Consider the following 26,958-nt stretch of genomic DNA (forward strand, 5'->3'; position numbering starts at 1 on the left):
TATAATGCTACGTGCCATGTCGTCCTTGATGTTACAGTATAATTTAAGAATTAGAACATTTTACTTTAAAAGACAAGACAATTTCTTAGCTTTTGTCATCAGAACGAACAAATTTCAGGGTCAGACTTTCAAAAAAGTTTCCGTTTTCGGTTATGGACAACTCTACGTAGTAGTTTCCAGGTCCAGGTAATTTTTGGGCAATAATTGTAATTTTTTTTAAAGGACCGCAAATGCATGTAAAAAAATTCAAATATCAATTGCATTTTACTCGAGTCCGCCCCATTAAAACCTTAGCTAGCAGCGATGGAAGCCGAGGATTTTGTAGTTACCTTGATATTAATCTTAAATCTCTGAAATAGTTTTGGCGAAATATTCTCAACGGGTATTCTAATTATTAATAATTTTGTGGAGAACGTGGGAAAAAAGAGTCGTACTAGGGTTACCCGAATCCACCCATGTGTATTATGTTCATTAACTGTGTGTTCTCTGGTCGGTTTGTCTGTTTTCATAGACAAAAAATCTGAGTTTCCGGCAGAAAGAACCATGGTAATTCCTAATACCTTGGTACTTCAAGTTATGAATTACTCGCCTAAGAGCGACTAACTCAGCCAATGAGTGAAAAAAGCCCATAAAAGTTCCGCGCATTATTGATGGGATTCGAATTCTAGAATTTTCCCCCCAGTGTGGAGAGAACTGCGATTATATACCGTACTACCTGTAAGCACTGGGTTTACTCTTGGTGATATTCAATCAGCTAGGTAACAGTGCTCCATCTGATGTTCAAGCTTTAAAAACATTTCTCATATTCAAAAGTTGCATTATACCTATATTATACACCTTAGACTTCCTGTCATTTGAATCACCTTTTACATCATATCATGTTTCATACACACACCCCATTCTATCTGCGCGAAAAGCGGGTTTGTGGGCATAGACATGGAGTGAAAGCTTGAAAAAGTACAAACCATAAGCAACGAAGAGTGTTTTTTCTTTTTTAATTTTATTTATTAAAACATAATTAATTAATAAATAAATCACAGAAGGCCATTCCACCGCAAAAAAAGTATAGTTTTCCATTAGAGTAATTAACCTACTGTTCTTAATCCTGCCGACCGGGCTAGCCAGGTGGGTAAAGCACCTGCCTGGTAACCCAAAGGTCGCGGGTTCGAATCCCGCCTCGGGCTTGGCTCAAAGTACTGCAAAAACCTTGGGAGGTGCATTATGGCCACAGAAGCCGATGCGCCAACAACTACCAAAAAAAAAAAAAAAAAAAAAAAGTTCTTAATCCTCTTACACAGTTTGGGTTTTAATTACAGTGCATCACTTTCGTAACTTAACTCCCACTTTTACTTTGTCATCTGGAAGGTGATCACCTTGTAAGGACCCAGTGCCTTATTATTATTATTATTTTATCCTTATTGCAGCCAAATGTAAATCGCCTCTCACTGGTGAATTCGCTAAGTGGGAAAAGTCCATCACAAAGCGCCTAAGGGAAAACAGGAAGGAATGGTGACTTTCAACAATACACGAAACGCTAGCTTGAAAGATTGGACTGTTTAAAAGTTTAGTCGTGCACAACCAGCACTTCACAACAATACATTTTATTCATTTACTTGCCTCATCGTTCAATTATATATTCTTTAAACAGCATTAAACAATTTGTCCGTTGTTATAAACGTTCCGTGTGTCATTTACATATTTCGCTAGTTTTCTAATCGTTTAACTGAATAAAAAAATATATTCTGAAAACATTGAACGTTACATTTTGACCTTAACTTCGTGGCAAAGTCTTCCACACGGTACATATCGGGTTCTACGATAAGAAATGGATTACCTTAGCTATATAAGCATAGATGACTGCAACTGCTGATAAAAATATATTACAATAATGCCATTGTAGTACAGTATAGGAAACAACTGCATACCTCTATATATATATATGTAGAGGTATGCAGTTATATATATATATGTAGAGGTATGCAGTTATATATATATATATGTAGAGGTATGCAGTTATATATATATATATATATATTTTTTTTTTTTTTTATGAAAACCCCAAACATGAGAGGTATTAGAACCTTTAGTACTTAGTACCGTGCTTGGGTTGGAGATTGAGAAGATGAAAGAAGATATTTGTTGACATTAGACTTGAACTTCTGTAGACTGTCATTTTCAGGAAATACGTATGAAGGAAGGTTCTTCCAGAAAACGGCAGTAGAATGAATAAACGAGGAAGAGGAAAAGTTGGTTCTGTGAGTTTGAAGTTGGACAGTAAATGGATGTTGGCTGGTGGCGGCACGTGTTCGGACTTTTTTGAAAGAGAGTTATTTCAAAAGAGACAGTGCACATGGAAATATCTGTAGAAAAGGCATGCAGTAGAAACAGTACATCTCTGAGACAGAGAGTGGAGAGACTCTGTTAGAGAGGAATCATTAATTAACCTAAGAGCCCTCTTCTGAATGGAATCTTGAAGCCTGAGAGAGGTTTTGGGGGCACCGCCCCAGATGTGGGAACAATATTCCATGGTAGGCCGGATTTGCGATTTATACAGAGTGAGCAGCTGTTTGGAAGAAAAGTAACGCCGAGAGCGAAAGAGAAAACAGAGTTTTTTAGATGCAGAGGAAGCAATATTTGCAATGTGCTTGTGCCAAGAGAGATTAGAAGTCAGGGTAATCCCCAAAATAGATATATCATCTTGCCTAGAAATCGGAGTGTCACCAAAGATAAGCATAGGAGCAGATATTCGAGCAGTTGAAGCTGATTGAGCAGGGCAAGGTTTCTCAAAATGGAAAGTGGAATGCAATGCGCTATCATTGGCAAACCAATGGATAGGATTTACAGTCAATGGAAGAAGATCATTAATATACATGAGAAAAGAGTGGGGGAAAGAACTGAACCTTGGGGGACACCAGAATTTGTGGAGAAGTTAGAAGATAGAGAGCCATCTACCATCACCTTCAGTGAGCGATCACAGAGAAAACTGGATAACCATAAGATGGAAGCTTGTTTAGAAGACCTTTAAGCCAAACACGATCGAAAGCCTTTGAGATGTCAAGAGCAACTGCTTCTGTTTCACCGAACTTTTCCATTGAATTTGTCCATAAATGGGTAATATAAGCGAGAATATCACCAGTGGATCGACACTGACGGAATCCATACTGCCGATCGTTGATCAGACGGAAGGTTTCAAGGTAGTTTAAGAGTTGGCGGTTAATTGATTTCTCCATTACTTTAGAAAGAGTAGAAGTAATTGCAATGGGACGATAATTGGATGGGAGGGATTTGTCACCCTTTTTAGGAACTGACACGATATGAGCAAATTTCCATGCAGAAGGAAAAACACCTTTGAAATAAGAAAGTGAAAATAGGCAGAAAAGAACAGAAGTAAGTTAGGAGCACAGGTTTTGAGAACAAGTGGAGAAATATCATCAGGACCTGGAGCTTTCTTAGCATCAAGATTCGTCAAAATCCTTCTGACATCCTTTTGACGGAAAACCACAGGAGGCGTTGAATGCAGCGTGTTGGGAATGGTGGGAAGTGTTTTACCAAGATCATTAGTACACGAGTTGGAAGAAAAATGGGATGCTAGCAGGTCAGCTTTATCCTTGGCTGAAGTGACAACAGAACCATCCAGTTTTGACAGCGGTGGGCAGCAGAGATGGGCAAAAGTTGCGGTCAATAGCTTTGGCAAGATACCAGAATGCTCGGCTACCATTAGGGCAAGAAGCAAGTTTTCTACTCTTAGCCTGTTCAAAATCTAGGTTGGACTGATTAATAACTGCTTTATAATTGTTGCGAGCTTTGGTGTAGGCAGAAAATGAAACGGAAGAATTGGAAGCAAGCCAATTACGATATGCAACGTTCTTCTCTTGAACAGCCTTAGCACATATATTGGAAAACCAAGGTAAATAAAGGACGAGATTTTAAGGTGCAGTGTGGAATAAAGGATTCCATTCCTGCAAGAATACATGTGAACATGTGGACATGTGTTTATGTAAGGGGCGGCTACTAGAACGTCAGTTCAACTCCGCCTCGTGTCTCTGTGAAGAACAGTATCACTACAAATGGGACAGATGTGTGTGACGTCGGTTTGTGTGTGTTCTGTTGTTATGTTCTGACCGCTTGGCTATCCAGAAGCATCAGTCACCTGGACAGATGATTCTGGGTACTCGTCCACACCGCGGGAAGGTGGGCCAGTTCCAGTAGATGGGACACCTATGGTTTCAGAGTATGAGACAAAAAAAAAATAAAATAAATAAAATAAAAATAAAATAAAAATAAATAAAAAAAAATAAAAAAAAGAAAAAATAAAATAATAAAAAAAATAAATAAAATAAAAAATAAATTTTTTTTCCCTTCTCTGGGGCCCACTCCAGAGGGAAAAAATAAAATTAAATTAAATAAATAAAAAAAAATTCCTGCAAGAATAATTTCACTGACACGATCTGAGTAAACGTTGACATTAGAAGTTTTGAAACAGTAATCCGATCAAGGAAAAGAAGAAAAGAAACCTCGCAGGTCATCCCATTTTGCATTCTTGTAATGGCAAACAACACGAGGTTGGGAATAGCCGTGAGATAAAGGCTCCATTGGAGAAGAGACAATCACCAAGTTGTGATCTGAGGTGCGTAAAAGACCACTCACTTCGACCGTGTACTTAGAAGGGTTGTTTGTGAGAAAAAGATCAAGTGTGTTGGCTGTACGGTTAGGATTGTCCGGTATTCTTGTAGGTAAAAGAACAATCTGTGCAAGGTCATTAGTAATTGCAAAAGCCTCAGCATCTCGACCAGCTGGGTCAGTGTGACTAGAAAACGGAAGCCAGCTGGGGTTGTGAACATTAAAATCACCAAGGAAAATTACTTCACTGTTAGGGAAGTTGGACTGGAGAAAGTCAAGTTGCAAAGAGTGGAAGTCAAAGAGCTCCAAGTGATGGTAGATGACTTTCATCAACCGGTGAAATACCACCACTTTGCTTATTGGAGGCTTGAAGTGGTGAAACCCATGTTTAGTCTCTAGAGCAAAGTTTCCGGCATTCCCCCCCCCCCCATACTTCTTCAACCCATGGACGGTTCTAAGTACTATAGGTTTTGATACCTTTCGTGTTTGGGGGTTTCATAAAAAAAAAAAAAAAAGTGATTAGTGAAGTTCTGAGAACGGTAGAGGCAACAGATGAATTTGACACAATGAGGTAGAGAGATTTTAAGCCAGAGAGCTTAAAAGGGGAGATTCTAAATTACCAAATCTCTGACAAGGAATATGGAACGGACATATGCACAATTACCACCATTGAGGCGAAAGGAATCATACAGCGAACAGTTTGGGCAACTGAGATGGGCAGTAGTTGAATCAACCGATAACTGAGATTCTGTCAGAAAAAAGTACATGGGGTTTGGCAGACTGCAAGTGGAAATGGACTTGCAGTCTGCCAAAATTGAGATTAGAATTGAGACAACGTATATTTATGAAATGAACTAGGAAGTGTGTGGGAGGTTTAGATCTTTTCGCAGATAAGCTTACTGTATTAGTTTGACAATTCATGGTGTATTCAATAGTAAGAAAAAGTTGAGGGGGACATGCTGTATGAAGTAATGAAATTTTTGGACATGGCGTACACATGGTAAGAATATACCCAGATCCTTGAAATTACATGGCCTCGACAATGCTCCCACATTCACACTACTCGGACTCCCTCCAGTCACTATCTAGCAGAGTAGAGGTAGCAAGATTATACGCTAGCTGATCCGGAAGCCTCCTAAAGAGTTACCAATAGGTTCGGTCCGGTGTACTAACTAGCGGCCGGCCTGCGAACACCGTTTTAGAGCTGTACCCTCGAAATGTAACCTCAAAAGTCATCAGTCATACTGCATGATGGAAGAGTATATACCTCTATATACTGGTCTGTTCTATGGAAAAATAATAATAAAATAAATAACTCAAATAATTATGAAGCTTTAAATGAAATATTGTCACTGATTCGCTTTTTTCTGGTATTACTAGGTGAAATAAATCACGTGCATCTATGACTTTGGTAAATTGGATCAGTGAGGCAATGTATAAAGAAGCAAAAACGTAAAACCAATTAGAAACACACCTTTTGGGCAGCATGGTGGTTATAATCACGGTCCTCCCACACTGGTTGGAAAAGGCCTGAGCTTGATTCCCATCAATTATTCGAGAGATGTTTATGGACTTTTCACAACGTGGCTGGGTCAGTCGGTCTCACGAGAGGATTGTACGGGTTTTCTTCCTGAAACTAGGGTGGTTTTTTCAAAACAAAATATCCTATTCAAAACATTACAGTATATTCGTGGCGAAATGATAACCTCATATGATAAAAACAAACGTAACCGTAGTTCTGCAACCGGGTCCATTTCGTTGTTCTGCTGGAACATATCGAGTTCCCCGAGTGTTATTACGTTACGATTTTCACTATACGTAGAAATGACAAGAGCATTTTAAGAAAATTGGAAGTATATTAGACAAGCCAATAACTGTTCTCCAGAAATGGCATCCGCCGGAGATAGCACTGTGAAATATTTATCCACTGTAGCAAAATCGCCTAAAATATCGACCAGTAAAATTGCTTAAGAATATGCCCTGAATTAAAAAATTATGATGCGTATTCCCATAAAAGAATATGTCGTTCCATTCCTATAAAATTATGTCTGTTCACGAACTTCATCCCTTTGATAAAGATCAATGATCAGAGATCCAATGATCATGGAATTCAATAAAATAAACGACAGCATCTTCTCTAAACAAATTATATTCTATTTGTAGAGTGAGGTCAACGCTAAACATTCTGCTATTAGGCAGATGCAGGGGCCCCCTCCCATTTTCAATAGCCAGTTATGGTGTGTGGCATCTGCCACCATGATAACATGGCGGATGCTGACCCCTATTTATTGTTCTAGAAGAACTCATTTCACCCTTTTTTGAAATACTTCCCCCATTCTCCAAGAGCCGCCCTCGAAGTTAGCACCGCAGTTACGACCGCCACCTTTAAAAAACCGTAAAGAAAATGTTCGTGTTCGATCTCGTATCGATGGGAGGACTTTTTATGGGATTTATAGGGCGTTTGAAAATGCGTAAAGCGCCTACTACCTCCACTAGTATTGTCCATTCGAACATAAAAACTTTCACAAAATTTCTTTTCCGATAGACTGTCCAAGTGGCGCGTGTGAAGGTTTTTATAGTTATAATTAACAATAAACAAATATAGCACTCACATGAAAAAACATTGCGATGCCTGCTCTATACATAGTGTATTGAGAATTGCTATATTAAAAAAACATGAGATTATGATGTATTCGTATATGCACAAAAAAGAGCACAGATCAAAATGTGGATTTTGAATTAGTAGTACCATTATTAAAGCCAAATGATGCAAGGAAGCAGACGTTTATTGGATTCAGCCAAAATAAAATGATAAAACAAAACAGAATAATCATACGATTCCCAGTTCCACACTTGTACATTTTGAAGCTATTCCCTGTATGCACAATAATCACGATGTCTACTTCCGCCCCGATGAAATCGTAAAATGGACCGTAACCTCATAGACTTTAAATACACTGCACGATAAAATTAACAGAACACATAGAAAACCTGGTGTAACTCGTGCACTTGCGATGAAGCGAGATAAAATTTTGAATGGTGGTGTACCATAGAATAACGATGAAATGAGGAGACAGCGAGAAAATTCGGACGGGTGTAAGGGACATTTATAGGGATTGTGTATCAATTACCAAAAAAGTCACATTTCAGAAGTACAGAGTGGCCATAATTAAAGTATCCCTATTCAGAGCTCTCTGTAGCCCTAAGTAATAAGCGAAATGCCACCGAAATTATTAAGTAAACTATTCAAGGCATAAGGAGAAGGATCCCGTGAAAAAAAAAAAAGAAAAAAGTTCCAAAATCCGTCGATAGGGGATAATATGGCGCTGTACAATAAGCAAGACATGAGAAAGTACCAACAAATTAATAAATAACTAAGACGAACCTTAATGAAATTACAAATTTTTATTTGTACTCTTTGCAAAAAAAAAAAAAAACAAAACAGAAAGAAACTGACTTGCACTAAAGTTTTAAATCCAAACTAAAAAATAAGACGAACATCGCAAGCGTATTATGCAAGTTTACTGTTAATGCGTCTCACTCTGCCTGATCGCGCTTTAATTGCGAAGTTCCACGTTAATGGATGCAATGCAGCAGGCGCTCTGCGTGAATTTAGACGCTGTAAGAACTTACGTCAAGATCCTTTATCAGCTGCGGCAGTGAGAAGGATGTTTAACAAATTTGAGGAAACTGGGTCCTTTGTTGTTAAGCCTGGAAGAGGAAGGAAACCTGTTTCACCTCAGGTAGCAGAGGAAGTTGCAACGGCTATCGTAGACCAATCCATGGATACATTGCTGGAACTAGTAGCAGCGTACGGGGAGTAGAGAGGCAACTGCATGTCCCATATTCCACTGTGTGGAAAATTCTTCGGAAACTAATCCACTATTATCCATACAAAATCAGTTGCCAACAGCAGCTGCAAAAAGATGATCTTGAAAAACGAATGGCATTTACTCTAACATTTTTGGCCAGAATGGAAGTGGACGATGCCTGTCCATGGAACATTCTTTGGGGAGATGAGGTCCATTTTTACCTCGATGGGACTGTCAACATTCAAAACTGCCGAATATGGGCTTCAGAAGCACCGCATGCTATTCAGCAAATTCCATTGCACTCGCCGAAAATTACAGTCTGGTGTGGTTTAACTTCAAATTTCATCCTAGGGTACTTTTTCGGGGAATTGCACCCAGCAGAATTAATACATGCTGAGCAGTTTCATAATTCCACAACTGCAGCAAAGAGGATGCCTGGATGATACAATTTTTATGCAAGGTGGGCTACTCCTCTATAGCACGACCAGTACAGCAGCTTCTCCGGGATTACTTTACTGCAGAAAGAGTCATTAGTCGTTTATTTCCCATTGCATGGCCACCACGTTCGCCTGACCTTACACTGTGTGATTTTTGGCTGTGGGGTCACCTCAAGGCCAATGTCTATCAAGGAAGTGTCCCTATCCTGGCTGTCTTAAAGAACAACGTAACTAGATCGTATGTATAGCTTAGCTTAATTTTCAGCACTCACCTGCTGAAAATTAAGCTAAGCTATACATACGATCTAGTTATTACATTACAGCACATAAGGACTCCTTAAAAAATCAAGAACAACGTAACGCAACATGTGAGGAACATTACTCCAGAGATGTTGCTTTCTGCAGTCGAGCACACTGTGCATCGAATGGAATTTCTGGTCCAGAACAAAGGTAATTACATCGAAAACCAACTCTACCGTCAGCGACATCATCGATCATCGGAAGTAAACTGTGAGTGAGTTTGAAGCTGTGAAACCATTTCCTCTAGTAGTTTAGGTCAGTTTCTTTCTGTTTTTTTGCAAAGAGCACAAATAAAAATTTGTAATTTCATTAAGGTTTGTCTTATTTATTTGTTGGTAGTTTGTCATGTCTTTCCTCTTGTACAGCGCCATATTATTTCATGTCGGCAGATATTTGAATTAATTTTGTTTTTTACCACGGGATCCTTCTCCCCATGCCTTGAATAGTTTACTTTATCCCTTATCGGCAGATTTTGGAACAATTTTTTTTTTTCACCACGAATAGTTTTAGCCTTGAATAGTTTACTTACTAATTTTGTGGCGTCCCGCTTATTACTTAGAGCTACAGAGAGCTCTGAATAGGGAAACTTTAATTATTGCCACCCTGTAGATACATAATGCTCGGAAATATGGTCACATGACATCAGTACGGCGTATGATTCCCTTCAACGGCTAAACAGGCCTGGCAGCGGTGAAGCAAGCTCAATATAAGGGTGTCTAAAGGTTCTGTGGCAACAAATCTCATTTTCCACCAGCGAAGACTTTCGCTCACCAAGTGACCGCGGAGTTCGCTGCCTGCGTGCAATACGACGCTAAAGGCGTCCCATAGATGTTCAGTCGGATTTAAGTCTAGTGATCGTGCAAGCCACAGCAGTCGTTAGATATCTTCAGCTTCAAGATATTCCTCCATCACTTGAGCTCTAGGTGCAGTGGCGTTACCGCGCTTAAAACAAAAATCTGGGACAATTAAATCCCTAAAAAGTCGCACATAGGGTTCGAAAATCTGTTCTCGGTACCTCTAGGCGGTTACGGTACCCCTATCAAAAACATGAAGGGGTACGGCCGTTGATCATTATTCCACCTCACACGAAAACACCGCCTCAACCGTAAGTGTCCCTTTCTCTGATGTTGGTGGGACGGAACTGCATTCCTATTTGTCTCCAGGGCGCCTCCGTAGCCAGGTGGGAAGGAGCAGCAGTGCGTAGCACACGCTTCTTGATTAGACCGGGGTTCGAGCCCGTGACCACCAAATATGGAGGATGCGGAAAGGTCAGGGAATGACTACCGCATATCCCCGGAGCAATATGGCCTTAGTTGCTAATGCTCCTAAAAACCAAATAACAAACTAACAAACATTTGTCTCCAGATGAAATAAAGTTTTGAATCTGTTTGTTGGTTAAAACGGGACTGAGAAGAGAACATAACTGTACCTATTTGTCAAGACCCCAAGCCACATGTTCATGAGACCAGTTTCGACGAGCCCTGCGGTGGTTTCGGGTTAATGGGATACAAACCACTGGCTTCCTTGCGTAGAGTCCACTTGAATTGCGCTTTAACACAGTTGGAAATGTTTTCGCCTGTTGCGGCAGAAACCTCAAGAGACAGTTGATGACAGGACATTGTAAGGTTCCTTCTTGCTGTTAGAGCAGTTCCATCTTGCTCTTAGAGATTTCGACTTTTTCATCCGGTATGAGCAATGGCAAATACTTAAGATAAATAGCAATATACTTCTTCGCCGGATCAGCGCATTTTATTTAGAGTAGGGCAATACCGAGGGAGCTTGTGGTGAAGGTCGCCGACAATGTGAGATATTGATCATTAAACAGAAAACCTAGTTATCTCATTCATATTTGTACAATAAACTTTTTTTAGCATAGAATATCGCTTTTTTCTAAATTTACTTGACTTATATCTTAAATACACTGATAATAAAATTCGAATTATTCAAAAATAATAACAATAAAACAAATTAATATGGGCAGTGATTAAACTGGGGAAAAGTACAGGATTTCACGGACTTCCTAAGAGTTACAATTGTTGATGAGCATGTAGCAGGTGCTACAGCAGAGAGATCGCTGCACTTGTTGAGCGTTCAAAACACGAGTCTTTTTAAAAATGAAAAATTAACAGACTAGAGAAAAATCATATAGTCCATTGAGTTCTGCTTTACGATTTTTAGCACCAATAAATGAATACACTTATGGGGAAACTGAATTTTCGCGAAATATCCTCGATCTCCTGATCTCATTGGAGGCCACCGATTAATGCCAAAGCATATCTAAAGACTGTTACGAATTACCTGTGGCCAATCATGTTGCATTAATTATTCCTATTGACAGGTGGAGATATTTCCAAGGTACAAAATACAACAACCATCCACTGCTCTAAATGTGTGAAACAATGGTTTCAAGGACACGAGGAAGACTTGAAGCATCTGCCAAACTAGCACAGTCCGGAATCTAACATCATTGGGCATCTGTGGGAAAAACAAAAACATGTTCGTCAGTACAAAAACTATCATATTAGGGCCACCCACGAGCTATCTTATCTGACCATGTGTATTATGTCCATAAATTGCGTGTATTCTCTGGTCGATCGTGTTTTGCTCGACGAAAACCCCAAGTTTCCGGGGAAGGACCTTTCTGTCCACCCTGGCACCAATTAACTCAGCCACAGAGTGAAAATGCACTTAAACGTTCCTCACGTCATTGACGGGATTTGAACCCGGGCCTTTTTTACCAGATATGTGGAGGACAAAGTGTAAAGTGTGTTTGGGGTCAAACGGCACCAGGGGTTTCCCCCATCTCCGCGTAGTTTACATTGTCGTGTGATACAGTACACAACATAAACCTTACACTTTTTAAAATCACAACCTTACACTTTTTAAAATCTCTGGCCTTCACAGTGTTCTGTGTTTCACATACAGAGTACAGAACACCGAGATGGGGGAAACCCATGGGGCAGTTAGACAATGAATACTTTACCTAAACATCATTGCTGACCAAGTGCACCCTTTCTTGGCAACGGTCTTCCCCTATGCCAGTGCCGTATTTCAGCAGGATAATACGCCTTGCCACACTGATCGAATTGTTCGAGACTGGTTCGCGGAACATGAGGACGACTTCCAGGTATTGCCCTGGCCTCCAAATTCCCCAGGAATCAATCCCATCGAGCATCTGCGGTTTGCGTTGGAACAGCAACTCCGATCTGCGGCGTCTCAACCACGGACCTTACAGGAGTTAAAGGATCTGCTGGTTACATGTTGGTACCAGATACCACAAGACAAATTTAGAAATCTTGTAGTGTCCATGCCTTGCAGGGTAATGGTTGTTTTGGCTGCACGTAGAGAACCAACATCATATTAGGTAGGTAGTCATAATGTTTTTTGCTCATCGGTGTATAGGTCCAGATAAAGGAACAAGGAACAGGTTATTACTATTACTATACCTGAGCAGTCCACAACAGTCATCCAGCTATTTATTAACACATAACAAGATGTACACAAACTATTACATTAGGGTCACCGGGACAGTTATTTCATATACCCTTGTGTGTTGTGTCTGTAAATTGTGCGTGTTCTCTGGTCGATTTGGATGTTTGGCTGGACGAAAAATCCCAGTTTCTGAGGAAAAAACCTTGCTATCTACGAACAAGATGTACAGACTGCAACTATGCAACACATCAGCAGACTTCAAACATATCCATGCACAGGCAGTACACGCCCTTGCCCAAAATGCTGAACAGGCAGGCTCGTCGTGGTGGCCTAGCCCTCCACAGGAGCCAGAAATTCTCCCTACTAAAAGTTCACCTTGTGACGAGACCATCACAAAAAAAAAAAAAAAATCATGCTGCATCAACATGTCCATGACAAAAAAATAAAATAAATAAAATAATAATAATAAATATATAAATAAAGCACGACTTTATTTATGCATTGGCACCCAGCATCCAGCCAGATTACATAGACCAGTCCTAGCAAAATTGAGCTCCCACCGGATAGAAACCGACAACACAGAGCGCATTCATTATCCGACATCAAAGAACGGAACCAGAAGGGTACCGCCAATTGTGGCTTCGCCAGGGTAAGCGACCACCATTATTCGGAACGGGTACCACACACACCATGTGCTTACCCTGTCATAAAAAGCTATCGTTCCGAGGCTGCAAAGAGGCATCAGACATAGCAGAAGATCCCTTGGCTCACCAATCGCTAAGGACAAAACTGCACTGCTTTCCGGTGTTCACCGACTGCTCTGTCTTGTCCATGTAAAGACAGCCACACAGCAACCATACAGAAAATTATCCCACACTGGAACGGTCAGAAGGTCAAACAACAGGCGTCCAGATAAACGAAAAGCGTAGCCTGAGTGCCACTGCTACCATGAGACAAACAAGCCGACAGAAGCAACTACGCTGCACAAGGAGATGCATAATCACTTAGAAGGTTTTTACCATGCACCAGAAGACTGCAGTCCAGCCCACTATGGTACCAGGAGACACAGGAGCAACGTCCAAACATCTCGGAGAGAAACATAGTGTGCATCTGTCGGGGATGACAGTGGTTCCTCACAAAACCCCAAATCTCGGAGATACACACAGTCCTAAATGGGCATATAGCTGAACGCACAACAGGAACCGTTTTGTCTGACCGCAAGACGCGTAGACAGCACCAATTCCATAGTGTTGCACGATTGAGTAGAACCATTCTCACACACTGCAACCGCGACGAATTATCCAGTACCATGCTCACATCCATATAGGCAAAATACATTAGCCATGAAATTCCTCCAAATTCTCCTCCATCTCTAGAAGTACATGTCGCCTGCTGAAGATTCTTCCTGCTAACACTTGGAAAGCCTGAAAGTTCTCTTTTATGGCCACTAATTATCCCTCACAGCCAGGTTCCAAACTTGCGAAACTTGAGGTCATTTCCACAAATTTTTTCCGAAAATCTTCATATTCCTGATATCTGTAGAGAACACGCTCCCAGTTTTTTTTTTTTTTTTACCTTTTGTCACGACCTCTAGATAATTTTTCAACGATAGGACTTTGGGAACTCATGAGACACGGTTTCCTTATTCACGAAAGGCATATAATCCAATTAAAGTAGAGTTTTTTTTTTAAGGAAAGACATGCATTTTATGTGGCATTCGACGAATGACACGTAACGTCTTCCCCTCTTTCTCCTTCTTGTATTACGTAATTAGTGAATAGTCCCATGACAAAGACATTACATGTCTCCTTAGCTGCATGTGATTTCTTTACTGTATCTCACTAACTTTTGAAAATAGCGCATTAAAGACCTTATTTTCAATTTGCCCTCCATATTACGCTATTATTTATATAATTAGCATGTCAATTTACCATATCCCCTAATGAACTTATGCATGCGGTATCCCTCAATGAACTTATGCATACATCAAACTATTATTCCACTTACTCTCTTATTTCTTAAATTTTCCATTTCTTTTTCTGCTCTTCCATTCTACATGACATTACCAGAATATTGGCACACTTAAGAGAAAAGTCAAAAATGGTTTACAGTTCAGAGTTTAATAGGGCGTGGGCCTTCCCTGGTTCTGGAAAACAGCTTGTAGTATTCATGTAACTCTCTCCACAATTTTATGATATATACGTGTGGCATACAGCTACGAATGATTCTCATATGCATTTCCAGTTCGTCCAACACTGGTTATAAACGACATACAGACTAGTATAACAATGTTGAACTGGTTCATTAATATCTCTGTAAGGCATCAGTATCTGTTAGATGGCGAAATAAAATCGATGTGAACTCGTGCTAAAATATTGTAGGGCTTAAAATATCACAAACTGAGCAAAAATGATTAAGTATAAAATTGGATTATGTAATCAAACAGAATACAGGTGAGTACTCTAAAAGTGAAGAGCTAATGACTGATAGGAATACTAAATTGAACATACTATAGCTAATGCTATTTTTTCCTTTTCAAAATTATGAAAAGGTCGCGGCGAAAGAAAAAAAAAAAAAAAAAAACAAACATGGACAGACATGACATAGCATTCGATATAACAATTTTTTAAAAATTTATTTTATTCAGTTCCGTCACATAACTGAACTCTGTACAGCCACAACTACATTTTTTTAATTATTTCTAAAGTGCAATTTGCAACAGCGTTTTATACTGAGAACTAAAATTTTTTAAATAACTCGTTGATCAGAGAGTGATCTATCTTCCAAACTAATCAAGACAAATCCCTGACAGCTCTTTTAATAACTAATTAATCAAGGTTTCATTTGTAAGAAAAATATCGGGAAAAGTTATGCTGTTTTTCATCAATAAGAATTTTACCACCATGACATTTCCAAAGTCAGTTATATTCTAATAACGATAATACTGCAATTTTGTATTTTTATTATTTTTTAATTATTCATGGTGCTTAAAGTTCCAACACGTTATTTTAATTAAACCGTTTATTTAAAAGTTGTTTCTTAGCTTGCTTAGAGATTACATTAATATGGATTTTCAAGCTTTCTGTGTAATAAAAAGTACTCATAAATAACGAATAATTTGTTTGTAGGAAGGTAGAACCAAGTTATAATCAGATTCTATAGGACTATATTTTTGAACATCATGAAATTAATGAATTGTACATTTAGAAGGATTACGCTTTAAGTCATTGTTTTTTAACCGCTTATCCAATAACTAAATATTTATTCAGTAATAAGCTGGTAAGCTGGTAAAGCAATAGACTTTAATGTCATTTGCATACCTTAAAAATTTAATTTATTAATGCTTTATTACGGTAACTAGGCATGGCGCTTAGGTAAATTTAAAATAGTAAGAACCTCAAAGAAATTTTGTGTGATACTCTTCGTTTCACATTTTGTAAAGGGCAAAGACTGATTTTTTGGCATAATTCTAATAGAACGATTTAACAGAAAGCTTTTTAATCGTTTTAAAGCCGATCCTCGCATGCCTTAATAATGCAGTTTTGCTAATAAAGTATTATGGTTAACCGAGTTAACCATACTATTTTATTAGCAAAACTTATATTCAACTAGATAAAAGGCATTGGTAATATCCAAATAGAATAAGACTTTATGTTGTCCATTATCTAGTGCTTTTCTAAGATCGATATCAAAAATTAAATGAAAAGATAGATTTGGGCAGCCACGTGTAAGGCCACAATGTTCCTCATATATAGAGACTGGAGGAAAAGAAGATGGATAACTGGTAACCGAAGTAGTAGATGAAACATAGTGGAAATATAAAATCTTTTAACAGAACATTACAATCTATATTTTTTTACTGATTTATTAGCAAAGGGAAATATGATTATTCATCACTGTTAGCAGTCCTATATTGTAGTAATCTCAGTTAGACAAGCGAAAGAGTGAGGAGCTGTTAATAGCCCATTATCTTATGATAGGATCCGGCAAGGGTCCTGAAATGTCATCATGTTACAAATTCAGTGTAATTAGGTTTTGAGCACTTAATAGACTAAAGCTTGTCTAAGTAGCAATAATGGTTTTACAAGCCACATTAGTCATTATTATGACTAATGTGGTTTGTCTAACTAGATGATTACATAACATTACGAATTCTCAAAATAATACCTCGTATTAAATTTTAAATATCATCAAAACGTTTCTTTTTCGACTGCATTAATTGCTCTAGAGGAAAAAGATAAATAAGCATCTTTTTTTTGTATTATAGTGCTCGCAGGAGCCACTGACCGTTTGCGGATTCTACAACCATGCTGAGAGGTTGGTTCGATGCGTTCCGAAGTGACGGAGGCCCAACGCTGTACAGTTATTCAAACAGGACCCCCGTAACAGAGGACATTCGTAACATCCTCATCTACATTAGCTTTTCTACTCTTTTTGTGGCTTTTCTTATAATCTTTCCTGGAATAAGAAAAGAGGTAGGTGCTCTTGCTATTTTTAATATTAAATGCATTCCTCAATTATTTTTTAAACTTTCCTTCTAAAGTATTTACAATGAAAGTAGCTATTCCAAATTTTCTAACACTAAACTGAACCTCCAGTTAAAATTTTTTAAATTGTTCTTCAATATCCGGTTCTTCAAAATCGGGAACACTCAAAATAACAAATAACCAGGGCTCACTTAGTAGTCTCTTGGTGTAATGTTGTAAACCGATGAAGAGAACAAAAACAAAGTTGAGAAATACACCACCTACCGTCCCTGGAAATTTTTAAATAATAGCAATAGACACATTAATAGGTTAAGGCCCTGACCCACAGGTATAGCAACCACCAGCGTGTTAATGATTCCAGCTTCACTGAGAAATAATCCTATTACTAAGCATCGTATTCAACTTAAAATATATATATCTTTAATGCATTATAAGAACAAGGAATTTTCTTCGAACATTTGTTTCTTTGCCCATCCCCCCCTCCATACTATCTGTGTTTGTTTCTTTTAAGAAAAAAACGAAGAATAAATTAACATTCAAGTTGAAACCTTGGACGTTTGTCGAAAGCAATGACTCAGATTATAACAACGGTGAATGTTGTATTCTTCATTGTGAACTTCGACCATTTCTGTGATGCAGTTATTATATTTAAGTTTAAAAAAAATCAGCATGGCAGACTGCGGCAATTAACGCAGTATGCCATTACGACATTGAACTGCTGGATGTTATGCTAATAGCATACAGTTCTATCTTCAGGTAGCACAACTTGGCATTTTGTGCTTCTGTATGGAAAATAAACATTAAATCATAATTCGCTTCCTTCTTGATTTTACAGCAGCGAGAAAAAGAGGATACGGCGTTCACACCGTAACATTGTCCTATCTTGCTGCTCTAACAATACACAACAGAGATAGCAAAGCTTCCTCGTTGAATAGCATGCTTCACTGAAATCAATCGTTTTCCTGCTATTTATATCAACCTTCTGTAATGCATTGATTCATAATGTCATTCTCTCTCTCTCTCTCTCTCTCTCTCTCTATAATTTTAACATACAGATCCTTTTTTTTTTACTGTAAACAGTTGGCCTTGCATATATATTCCAATGAAATCGTTTTAGTACACAAGTACAGAAAGATGAAACTGATTTTTATTTTTTATTCCAGAAAACACTTTGAGTAACATGAATACAAAACCTTGTAGAAAAAAAAAAAAAAATTGGGAATGACCTAATTCCATGTGTGTGTATTTTACCGGTTGCGGTTCGCAGTTCGGAAAGCCTTCGAAGCCTTTGTTAATTCTGCGTGGGCGGTGTCTTCGAGGTCACGTGTTTAACCTTTAAGAACACCGGCACGCATAGAAGAGTTTAACTTTAGAATGAGGATTAGAGTGAGGATTTTCTTGTTTGTATTATAAAGCTTATTTCGTATACACTTACTTAATTTTCTTATATATAAATTTTATATAAGTAAATTTTAATAACATAGAAGCATAATTCATAAAATAGAAGAAAAATGGATTAATACTCTCTCTCTCTCTCTCTCTCTCTCTCTCTCTCCGTTTATTAATCAGCCGCCTCCGTAGCCGGGTGGGCAGGAGCAGCAGTGCATAGTACACGCTTCTTGATTAGACGGGGGTTCGAGCCCGTGACCCCCGGATGCGGAAAGGTCCAGGAATGACCACCCCATATCCCGGAGCAATATGGCCTTAGTTGCTAATGCTTCAAAAAAAAAACAACGACTCCCACCCAACCTTAAGGGAGTTTTTTGTTTCAGATTGTTGTTTTCCGTCAGCTTTCTGCAAATTTCACACACCATGTGATCGCTTTCAGTATTCATTACAAGCACCTATCTTTTCAAGAGGCCACACCATGGTGATCGTGTGCGGAAGAATCAAGTATTTCCATGAACAGACAGTTCAGAAAGTGATCCGATTTGAGATTTTGTGTTAATTAATTAATCTTGGTGAGTGGTTTCTTTTCTATATTGCCCAGATATATAATATTTTCCATGCAATTGAATTGAATGGCAGTGGCTTCTATACTTTGTGAGCGAAATTTTACCTACAGGTCATGTGCAGGTAAAAAAAAAACAAAAAAAAAAAAAAAAAAAACAAGTGAGTGTATATGTCTGACGAATACAATTATATAAACGATTTTGGAAGCACCTATAGTTTTTCATTAATTTGAATATATGTCCGATTAATTTGGGTAAAAGGGGTTTTATATAAATGTACATAAATATAAATATAGATAAAAATTATAAATAGCATGGACGAGAAATTATTAATGATAATAATGATAATAATTTAATATAAGATAAAATAAAATAAGAAATTACGGTACTCCTTTCAATTGCACACTTCCACAAAGGTTAATTATGGTCGGCAAGTGACAAAGCCTATACGTACATATAGCGTAAGGGCCGATTTCAAAGCAATTAATTACTTTGCTCAACAAAATTAACAAAATGATATTCGTAGAATATTTTATTTCACAATAAAGTCGTGTCGTGTCGTAGCAGCACAGTGTCGCCTGATATACCAGGCATCCTGGCATGCAAATTCCCAGTATCCAATATAAATCGATCTATCACCTTACAGAGCCGTACATTATGCAAATTATTCATGCCTATAAAAACACAGGTTGCGACCACATCACTTCATTCCAGTTTTTTGGCTTGCTCAGTGGGATAGCCACACCTCCAGTACACACCTTCAGGACAGCAAGTCATTGTCGTTTAGATGATTCTTTGAGATGGCATGCAGTTGGACGACTTGAAGCCGAGCAAAACAGAGAGATATCTGGCTCTAACAGCAAGGCGGAGCCCTACGATGTCTGGTCATCAACTGTCTCTTGAGGTTGCTGCGGCCAAAGGTGAAAATGTTTCCAACACGACTGTGTTAAGTAGGCTCAGTTCAAGGAAGCAAGGAAGCCAGTGGTTTCTAGCTCATTAACCCCAAACCAATGAATTTGGACTGGTTTTCAGTCAGGAGAAGAGTGAAGTAATGGTTCTAAAGGGGAGTGGCGAGCCTGACGGATACATTACAATGGTAGGGAAAGAGCTAAATATGGTTAACAACTTCAAGTATCTAGGAAGCATTATAAAGACTGCAGAAAACTGCAGTGATAGACGAAGAAATAAGTAGACGGATACAAGCGGGCTGGAATTTCTATAGACAGACAAGAGATCTGATTTGGAACATGAACATTTCAGTGAAATGTAAGAAGGCTATATATCAGGCATATTACGTACCAATTCTGACATATGTATCTGAAACTCAGACTATGAGCGAAAAGGATGAAAGCAGAATTCAGGGGGCAGAAATGAGATTTGTGAGGATCATAGCCAGACAGACAGACAGACAGACAGACAGACAAGACGCGACAAAAACAGGAATGGTGTGATTAGGGAGAGAATTCAGGTTGAAAAACTCCAGAATAGGACTGAAAGGTCCCGTTTGAAATGGTTCGGCCATGTCAAGAGGATGAACGAGAGGCGTTTGCCAAGAAGAATGTTTGATTTACAATCAAGAGACAAAAGACCAAGGGGGAGACCAAGTAAGAGGTGGCAGGACATGATAAAGACCAATGTCATTAAGAGAGGAAGAAACTGGAGTGAAATCAACGACGGGGAGTAGTACACAGAGAGGGCATGGTGGCGAGGCTTCATACGTCGACCCGTGGAAAAGCGGAACGATGACAGATGATAATGATGAGTTCATAAATTTTCTTAGTGGATGGACTTTTGCACAATGTTTAAATCGCCTGGAATAGTATGCCTCCAGGTGGGATCCTCAGAGTTCGGAGATTTTTTTTTTTTTTTTATGTGAACCCCAAACACGAGAGGTATTAGAAGCTACAGTACTTAATACCGTGCTTGGATGGGAGGTTGAGAGGACGAAAGAAGATATTTGTTGACATTGGACTTGAACTTCTGTAGATTGTAATTTTCAGGAAATAAGTATGAAGGAAGGTTGTTCCAGAAAACGGCAGTTGAATGAATAAATGAGGAAGATGAAAAGTTGGTTCTGTGGGTTTGAAGTTGGACAGTAAATGGATGTTGGCTGCTGGCAGCATGGGTTCGGACTGTTTTGAAAGAGAGAGCGGGAATTATAGAAGCCAATTCAGAAGAACAGTGCCCATGGAAGTATCTATAGAAGAGGCATGCAGCAGAAACAGAACGCCTATGAGAAAGCGAGTGGAGAGATTCTGTTAGAGATGGATCATTAATTAACCTAACTGCCCTCTTCTGAATGGAATTAAGAAGCCTGAGAGAGGTTTTGGGGGCACCACCCCAGATGTGGGAACAATATTCCATGGCAGGGCGTATTTGCGATTTATACAGAATGAGCAGCTGTTTGGAAGAAAAGTAACGCCGGAGAGCGAAAGAGAAAACCAAGTTTTTTAGATGCAGAGGAAGAAATATTTGTAATGTACTTGTGCCAAGAGAAATTAGAAGTCAGGGTAATCCCCAAAAAAGATATATCATTTTGCCTAGAAATCGGAGTGTCACTAAAGATAAGCATAGTAGCAGAAGAATCCTTTTTTAAAGATATAACACAAGACTGAGTTTTAGAAGGGTTGAAATCAACTAAGTTGTCTTTGCCCCACTGGAGAATTACCTGAAGATCGGCATTTAAGGAATTGGTAGCAGATTTTCGAGAAGTTGAAGCTGACTGAGCAGGACAAGGTTTCTCAAAATGAAAAGTGGAATGAATGTGCTATCATCGGCAAAACTATGGATAGGATTTCCAGTCAATGGAAGAAGATCATTAATATACAAGAGGAAAAGAGTGGGGGAAAGAACTGAACCTTGGGGGACACCGGCATTAGTGGAGAAGTTAGAAGACAGAGAGCCATCTACCATCACCCTCAGTGAGCGATCAGAGAGAAAACTGGATAACCAATTACTAAAAACAGTTGGCAACCCATAAGATGGAAGCTTGTTTAGAAGACCTTTATGCCAAATACGATCAAAAGCCTTTGAGATGTCAAGAGCAACTACTTGTGTTTCACCGAACCTTTCCACTGAATTAGTCCATAAATGGGTAACATAAGCCAGAATATCACCAGTGGATCGACACTGACGGAATCCATACTGGCGATCGTTGATCAGACGGAAGGTTTCTAGGTAGTTTAAGAGTTGGCGGTTAATCGATTTCTCCATTACTTTAGAAAGAATAGAAGTAATTGCAATGGGACGATAATTGGAATTGGATGGGAGGGATTTGTCACCCTTTTTAGGAACTGGCTGGATATGAGCAAATTTCCAAGCAGAAGGAAAACAACCTTTGGAATAAGAAAGTGAAAAAAGGCAGCAAAGAATAGGAATAAATTTAGGAGCACAGGTTTTGAGAACAAGTGAAGAAATACCATCAGGACCTGGTGCATTCTTAGCATCAAGATTCGTCAAAATACTTCTGATATCCTTTTGACGGAAGACCACAGGAGGCATTGAATGGAGCGTGTTGGGAATGGTGGGAGGTGTTTTACCAAGATCATTAATACATGAGCTGGAAGAAAAATGGGATGCTAGCAGGTGAGCTTTATCCTTGGCTGAAGTGACAAAAGAACCATCTGGTTTGGACAGAGGTGGGAGCAGAGATGGGCAAAAGTTTCGGCCAATAGGTTTGGCAAGAGACCAGAATGCTCGCCTACCATTAGGGCAAGAAGCAAGTTTTATACTCTTAGCCTGTTCAAACTCTAGTTTGGACTGATTAATAACTGCTTTACAATTGTTGCGAGCTTTGGTGTAGGCAGAAAAGGACACTGAGGAATTAGAAACAAGCCAATTACAATATGCAACATTCTCCTCTTGAACAGCCTTATCAAATTTATTGGGAAACCAAGGTTTAGATAAAGGACGAGATTTTAAAGTGGAGTGTGGGATAAAGGATTCCATTCCTGCAAGAATAATTTCACTGACACGATCTGAGCAAACGTTGACATCAGAAGTTTTGAAACAGTAATCCGACCAAGGAAAAGAAGAAAAGAAGTCTCGCAAGTCATCCCATTTTGCATTCTTGTAATGCCAAACAACACGAGATTGGGAACAGCCATGAGATAAAGGTTCCATTGGAGAAGAGACAATCACCAAGTTGTGATCTGAAGTGCCTAAAGGAGCTCTCACTTCGATCGTGTACTTAGAAGGGTTGTTTGTGAGAAAAAGATCAAGAGTATTGGCTGTATGATTAGGATTGTCCGGTATTCTTGTAGGTAAATGAAAAATCTGAGCTAGGTCATTAGTAATTTCAAAAGCCTCAGCATCTCGACCTGCTGGATCGGTGTGACTAGAAAACGGAAGCCAGCTGGAGTTGTGAACATTAAAATCACCAAGGAAAATTACCTCACTGTTAGGACAGTTGGACTGGAGAAAGTCAAGTTGGAAAGAGAGGAAGTCAAAGGGCTCCAAGTGATTAGTTGAGTTGGGAGAACGGTAGAGACAACAGATGAATTTGACACAATTAGGTAGAGAGATTTTAAGCCAGAGAAGATCAAAGAGAGGAGATTCCAAATTGCCAAGTCTCTGACAGGGAATATCAGAACGGACATATGCACAAGTATCACCTTTGAGGCGAAAGGAATCATACAGCGAATAATTTGGGCATCTGTGATGAGCATTAGTTGAAACAACCGATAACTGAAATTCTGTCAGAAAAAGTACATGGGGGTTTGGCAGACTGCAAGTGGAAATGGACATCGTTCAGATTAGAATTGAGACCACGTATATTTGTGAAATGAATTAGGAAGTGCTTGGGAGGTTTAGATCTTTTCGCAGGTAAGCTTGCTCTATTAGTTTGACAATTCATGGTGTATTCAATGGTAAGAAAAAGTGGGTGAGACATGCTGTATGAAGTAATGAAATTTTTAGATATGGCGTATACGTGGTAAGAATATACCCAGATCCTTGACATAACGTTGTCTCGACAATGCTCCCCGCATACACACTACTCGGACTCCCTCCAGTCACTATCTGGCAGAGTAGAGGTAACAAGATTATACACTAGCTGATCCGGAAGCCTCCTAGAGAGTTACCATTAGGTTTGGTCCGGTGTACTGACTAGCGGCCGGCCTGCAAACATCGTTTTAGAGCTGTACCCTCGAAATGTAAGGAATATTGGATCTCGCCACGACGTTCATCATTACCTCAAAAGTCATCAATCATACTGCTTGATGGAAGAGATAGGGAAGGGTTGACAGGAACTTAGCTCTAGAGACTAAACATGGGTTCCACCACTTCAAGCCTCCAATAAGCAAAGTGGTGGTATTTCACCAGTTGATGAGAGTTATCTACCACCTAGTACTGCCTGGTAACACAGAGGGTCGGGGTTCCTCCATGTGGTGTGGGCGCCACACCTCGACCCCTGCTTACGTTTGTTCACACCTGGGTCACCCACCATGTACTTGTGCATGGAGGTTATACCCAGGATTACTAAAAGTCCCACCATCGTGAAGGTGCAAGCAGAGGATTTGGCAATCACAGACTGTCCGGACTTCGCCGAAATTGGGTCCACTTTGACTTGAGTGTCACCCGAATATCAGTTCCATCAGCGTTTTAGACTCCCAGGTAGAAAGTACAGCTTGTCTGGCATATCTGAGAGAATGTCTGTGACAACCTCAAGGACCTCAATTCGGGATTATTACATTCCACTGTAATTTATTTATTATTTATTAATTTTTATTTTTTCACTGTTGGTTTTCCACACTTTTTCTATCATTATTTGATAGAAAAAGTGTGGAAAAATAGTTATAGTCATCAATGCTGATTTCTGGAACGACACTAGCCTTTTTGAATGGAATTTTTTACTTTTTAAATTTACTTCATCAGATTGCACTATTTGAAAGAAAGTTAGGCTCTTAAAAATTAACTGGAAGTCAATGAAATAATATAAAATCGGAATCTGGTATTCACACTGACTGATAAGTTAAGCGTCAATTTATATAACTTAGGGCATTATTTAAAGAAAAAGTGCAAAAGAAAAAAAAATTCTCCTTGATTTAAGTGAATGATTCTCTCTTTTCTTGATGATAGAAATGTAATTTAAAATTCATCACTGAAGATAAATGTGAGATAAAACTTATTGAAACTAACTCAAATTAGGTTTATTATTTAAACTTTTAGCTTAAAAATTAAATTATAAATTAAAATCTATTTATTAAAAACTATAAACTATATACTATATAATAAAATAATAAACTTAAATAATAATAAAAGTTTAACCAAGAAACCCCCCTTCTAGCACTCTGCTGTACCAGCGGTGAAATTTTCAAATTTTGTATTTTACAGATCTGTAAATTTTAAATTGATTAAAATAAATAAATAAGTAAAAATAGTCCAGCCCCACGCCCTTTTCTAACTACCTAGCAGACCTAATTCACCTGTTATATCATATTATCATTTTTCTTCGCTCGGTTTTGGGGTTTATGGCTTACAGTATTTTGCTTTAAATGTCTCTGCTCATTAGTTTTGAACCCTCGGGCAGCCTGTCACCCAGCCATCTCTCATCTTAGGAAGCATTTCTTCAATAGCTGACGGTTGGCGCTTACAGCACTGTTACAGGACATGGAAATATGTGCTTTCCTGTAGGGCGGGAGGGAGAGAGACTACTGTAGTTCTCCTGCGTTCATGCCCGTGAGGTAGAGGGCATTTGCAAAAGGAGGGAAGGTGACAGCACTCTGCTGTATAACTGAAAGGAATAAACAAAAAACAAACAAAAAAGATTGATAAAAGATATCAGGGCAGTACTCAAAGCTAAATAGAGAGAGGGAGGAGGAAGCAAAAGGAATGGAAAGTGCAAAAAGAAAAAAATGGTAACGGGTATAGCATGAAAAGGAAAGGGCAGGGGACAGGAAATGAATGCGCAAAACATGTTTATTATTATTATTCATCGCAAAATCATGTAACATGTTTATTATTATTATTTTCTCTTGAATCGCAGATTTCGAAAGTGTCAACTCATCACATACAGTTTAATTCAATAATGTACAGAATGTGTGACCAATGGTCGATCACGAAGCAATTTTAAGTCAATCGCTTTATACAGGGTGTTTCCATTAAAGAGACACCGGGGTATATCTCGTTTATTTTTATGTTTAGGCTATTTATCGTGTTCCCCTTTTTGTCATAAATTCAGTTTTTTTTTTCGGCTTATAATAACAGGCGCAGTATCAATACTAAATGCCTGGTAGTTTCTTCGGACAGACTAAAGACTGAAATGAACGAAAATTGAACCATTTAGAATTTACGTTTTCCGAATTTAAATTTTGGGTTAATCTGGCTTTTTTTTTTTTTTTTTTTTCCTCAACGCCAAAGTTGTTCTTCGTCCTCGGTTTAGTTTTCAAAATGTTTTTGGTGTACTACTGAAACGAACATAAAAATCAACTCTCAAAAGGTTGCCACTGTTCTACCCGTTATACATTTAACCAAAGCCAGCCGTATACAAACATGTTCCAAAATCTTTTTTAATTATTTCAATCACATGGAACAGTTGAAATTGTTTAAATCTGTATTTGCTTTCAGCACTACTCTCTAAATAGTAGTAAATTTCCATCAAATATTCATCCGCTTTCACTAGAAGGCATTTCTTAGCCTTCAAATTAATAAGATGAGAACAGCCTGTTACCACTTAAGTGCTCAATTTCCTCTTATAATACCCTTGCTACTCCAGTTTTTATGCTTAAAATAATAGGATTATTATCAACACTAAGTGCCTGGCAGTTTGTTTGAAGAAATTCCACAATCTTTAAGAATAAGATGCTAATTATTATGCCATATAGAGTCACTTTCCAATGCTCCTTCGATTTGACGTTTTTTTTTTTTTTTTTTTTTTGTAATATTACGAAAAGTCAGCACAATGGGATTAGAATCACTT

General features: G+C 38.6%; 1 protein-coding gene across 2 annotated transcripts in view; it reads left to right on the forward strand.

The window, feature by feature from the left end:
* The window catches only part of LOC150091062 (dual oxidase maturation factor 2-like), a 228,812-nt gene that overhangs the window by 6,617 nt on the left and 195,237 nt on the right, over window positions 1-26,958 (forward strand). For both annotated transcript variants that reach the window (XM_090381525.1, XM_090381516.1), the window contains exon 2: window positions 16,869-17,076. In XM_090381525.1, coding sequence (XP_090237651.1) covers window positions 16,909-17,076 — 168 coding nt within the window. In that variant the 5' untranslated portion in view covers window positions 16,869-16,908. The remainder of the gene's footprint in view (window positions 1-16,868; window positions 17,077-26,958) is intronic.

Source organism: Mastigoproctus giganteus, chromosome 1 (assembly GCF_048544385.1).
Source record: "Mastigoproctus giganteus isolate SK-2022 chromosome 1, ASM4854438v1, whole genome shotgun sequence".
Classification (NCBI taxonomy): Eukaryota; Metazoa; Arthropoda; class Arachnida; order Uropygi; family Thelyphonidae; genus Mastigoproctus; species Mastigoproctus giganteus.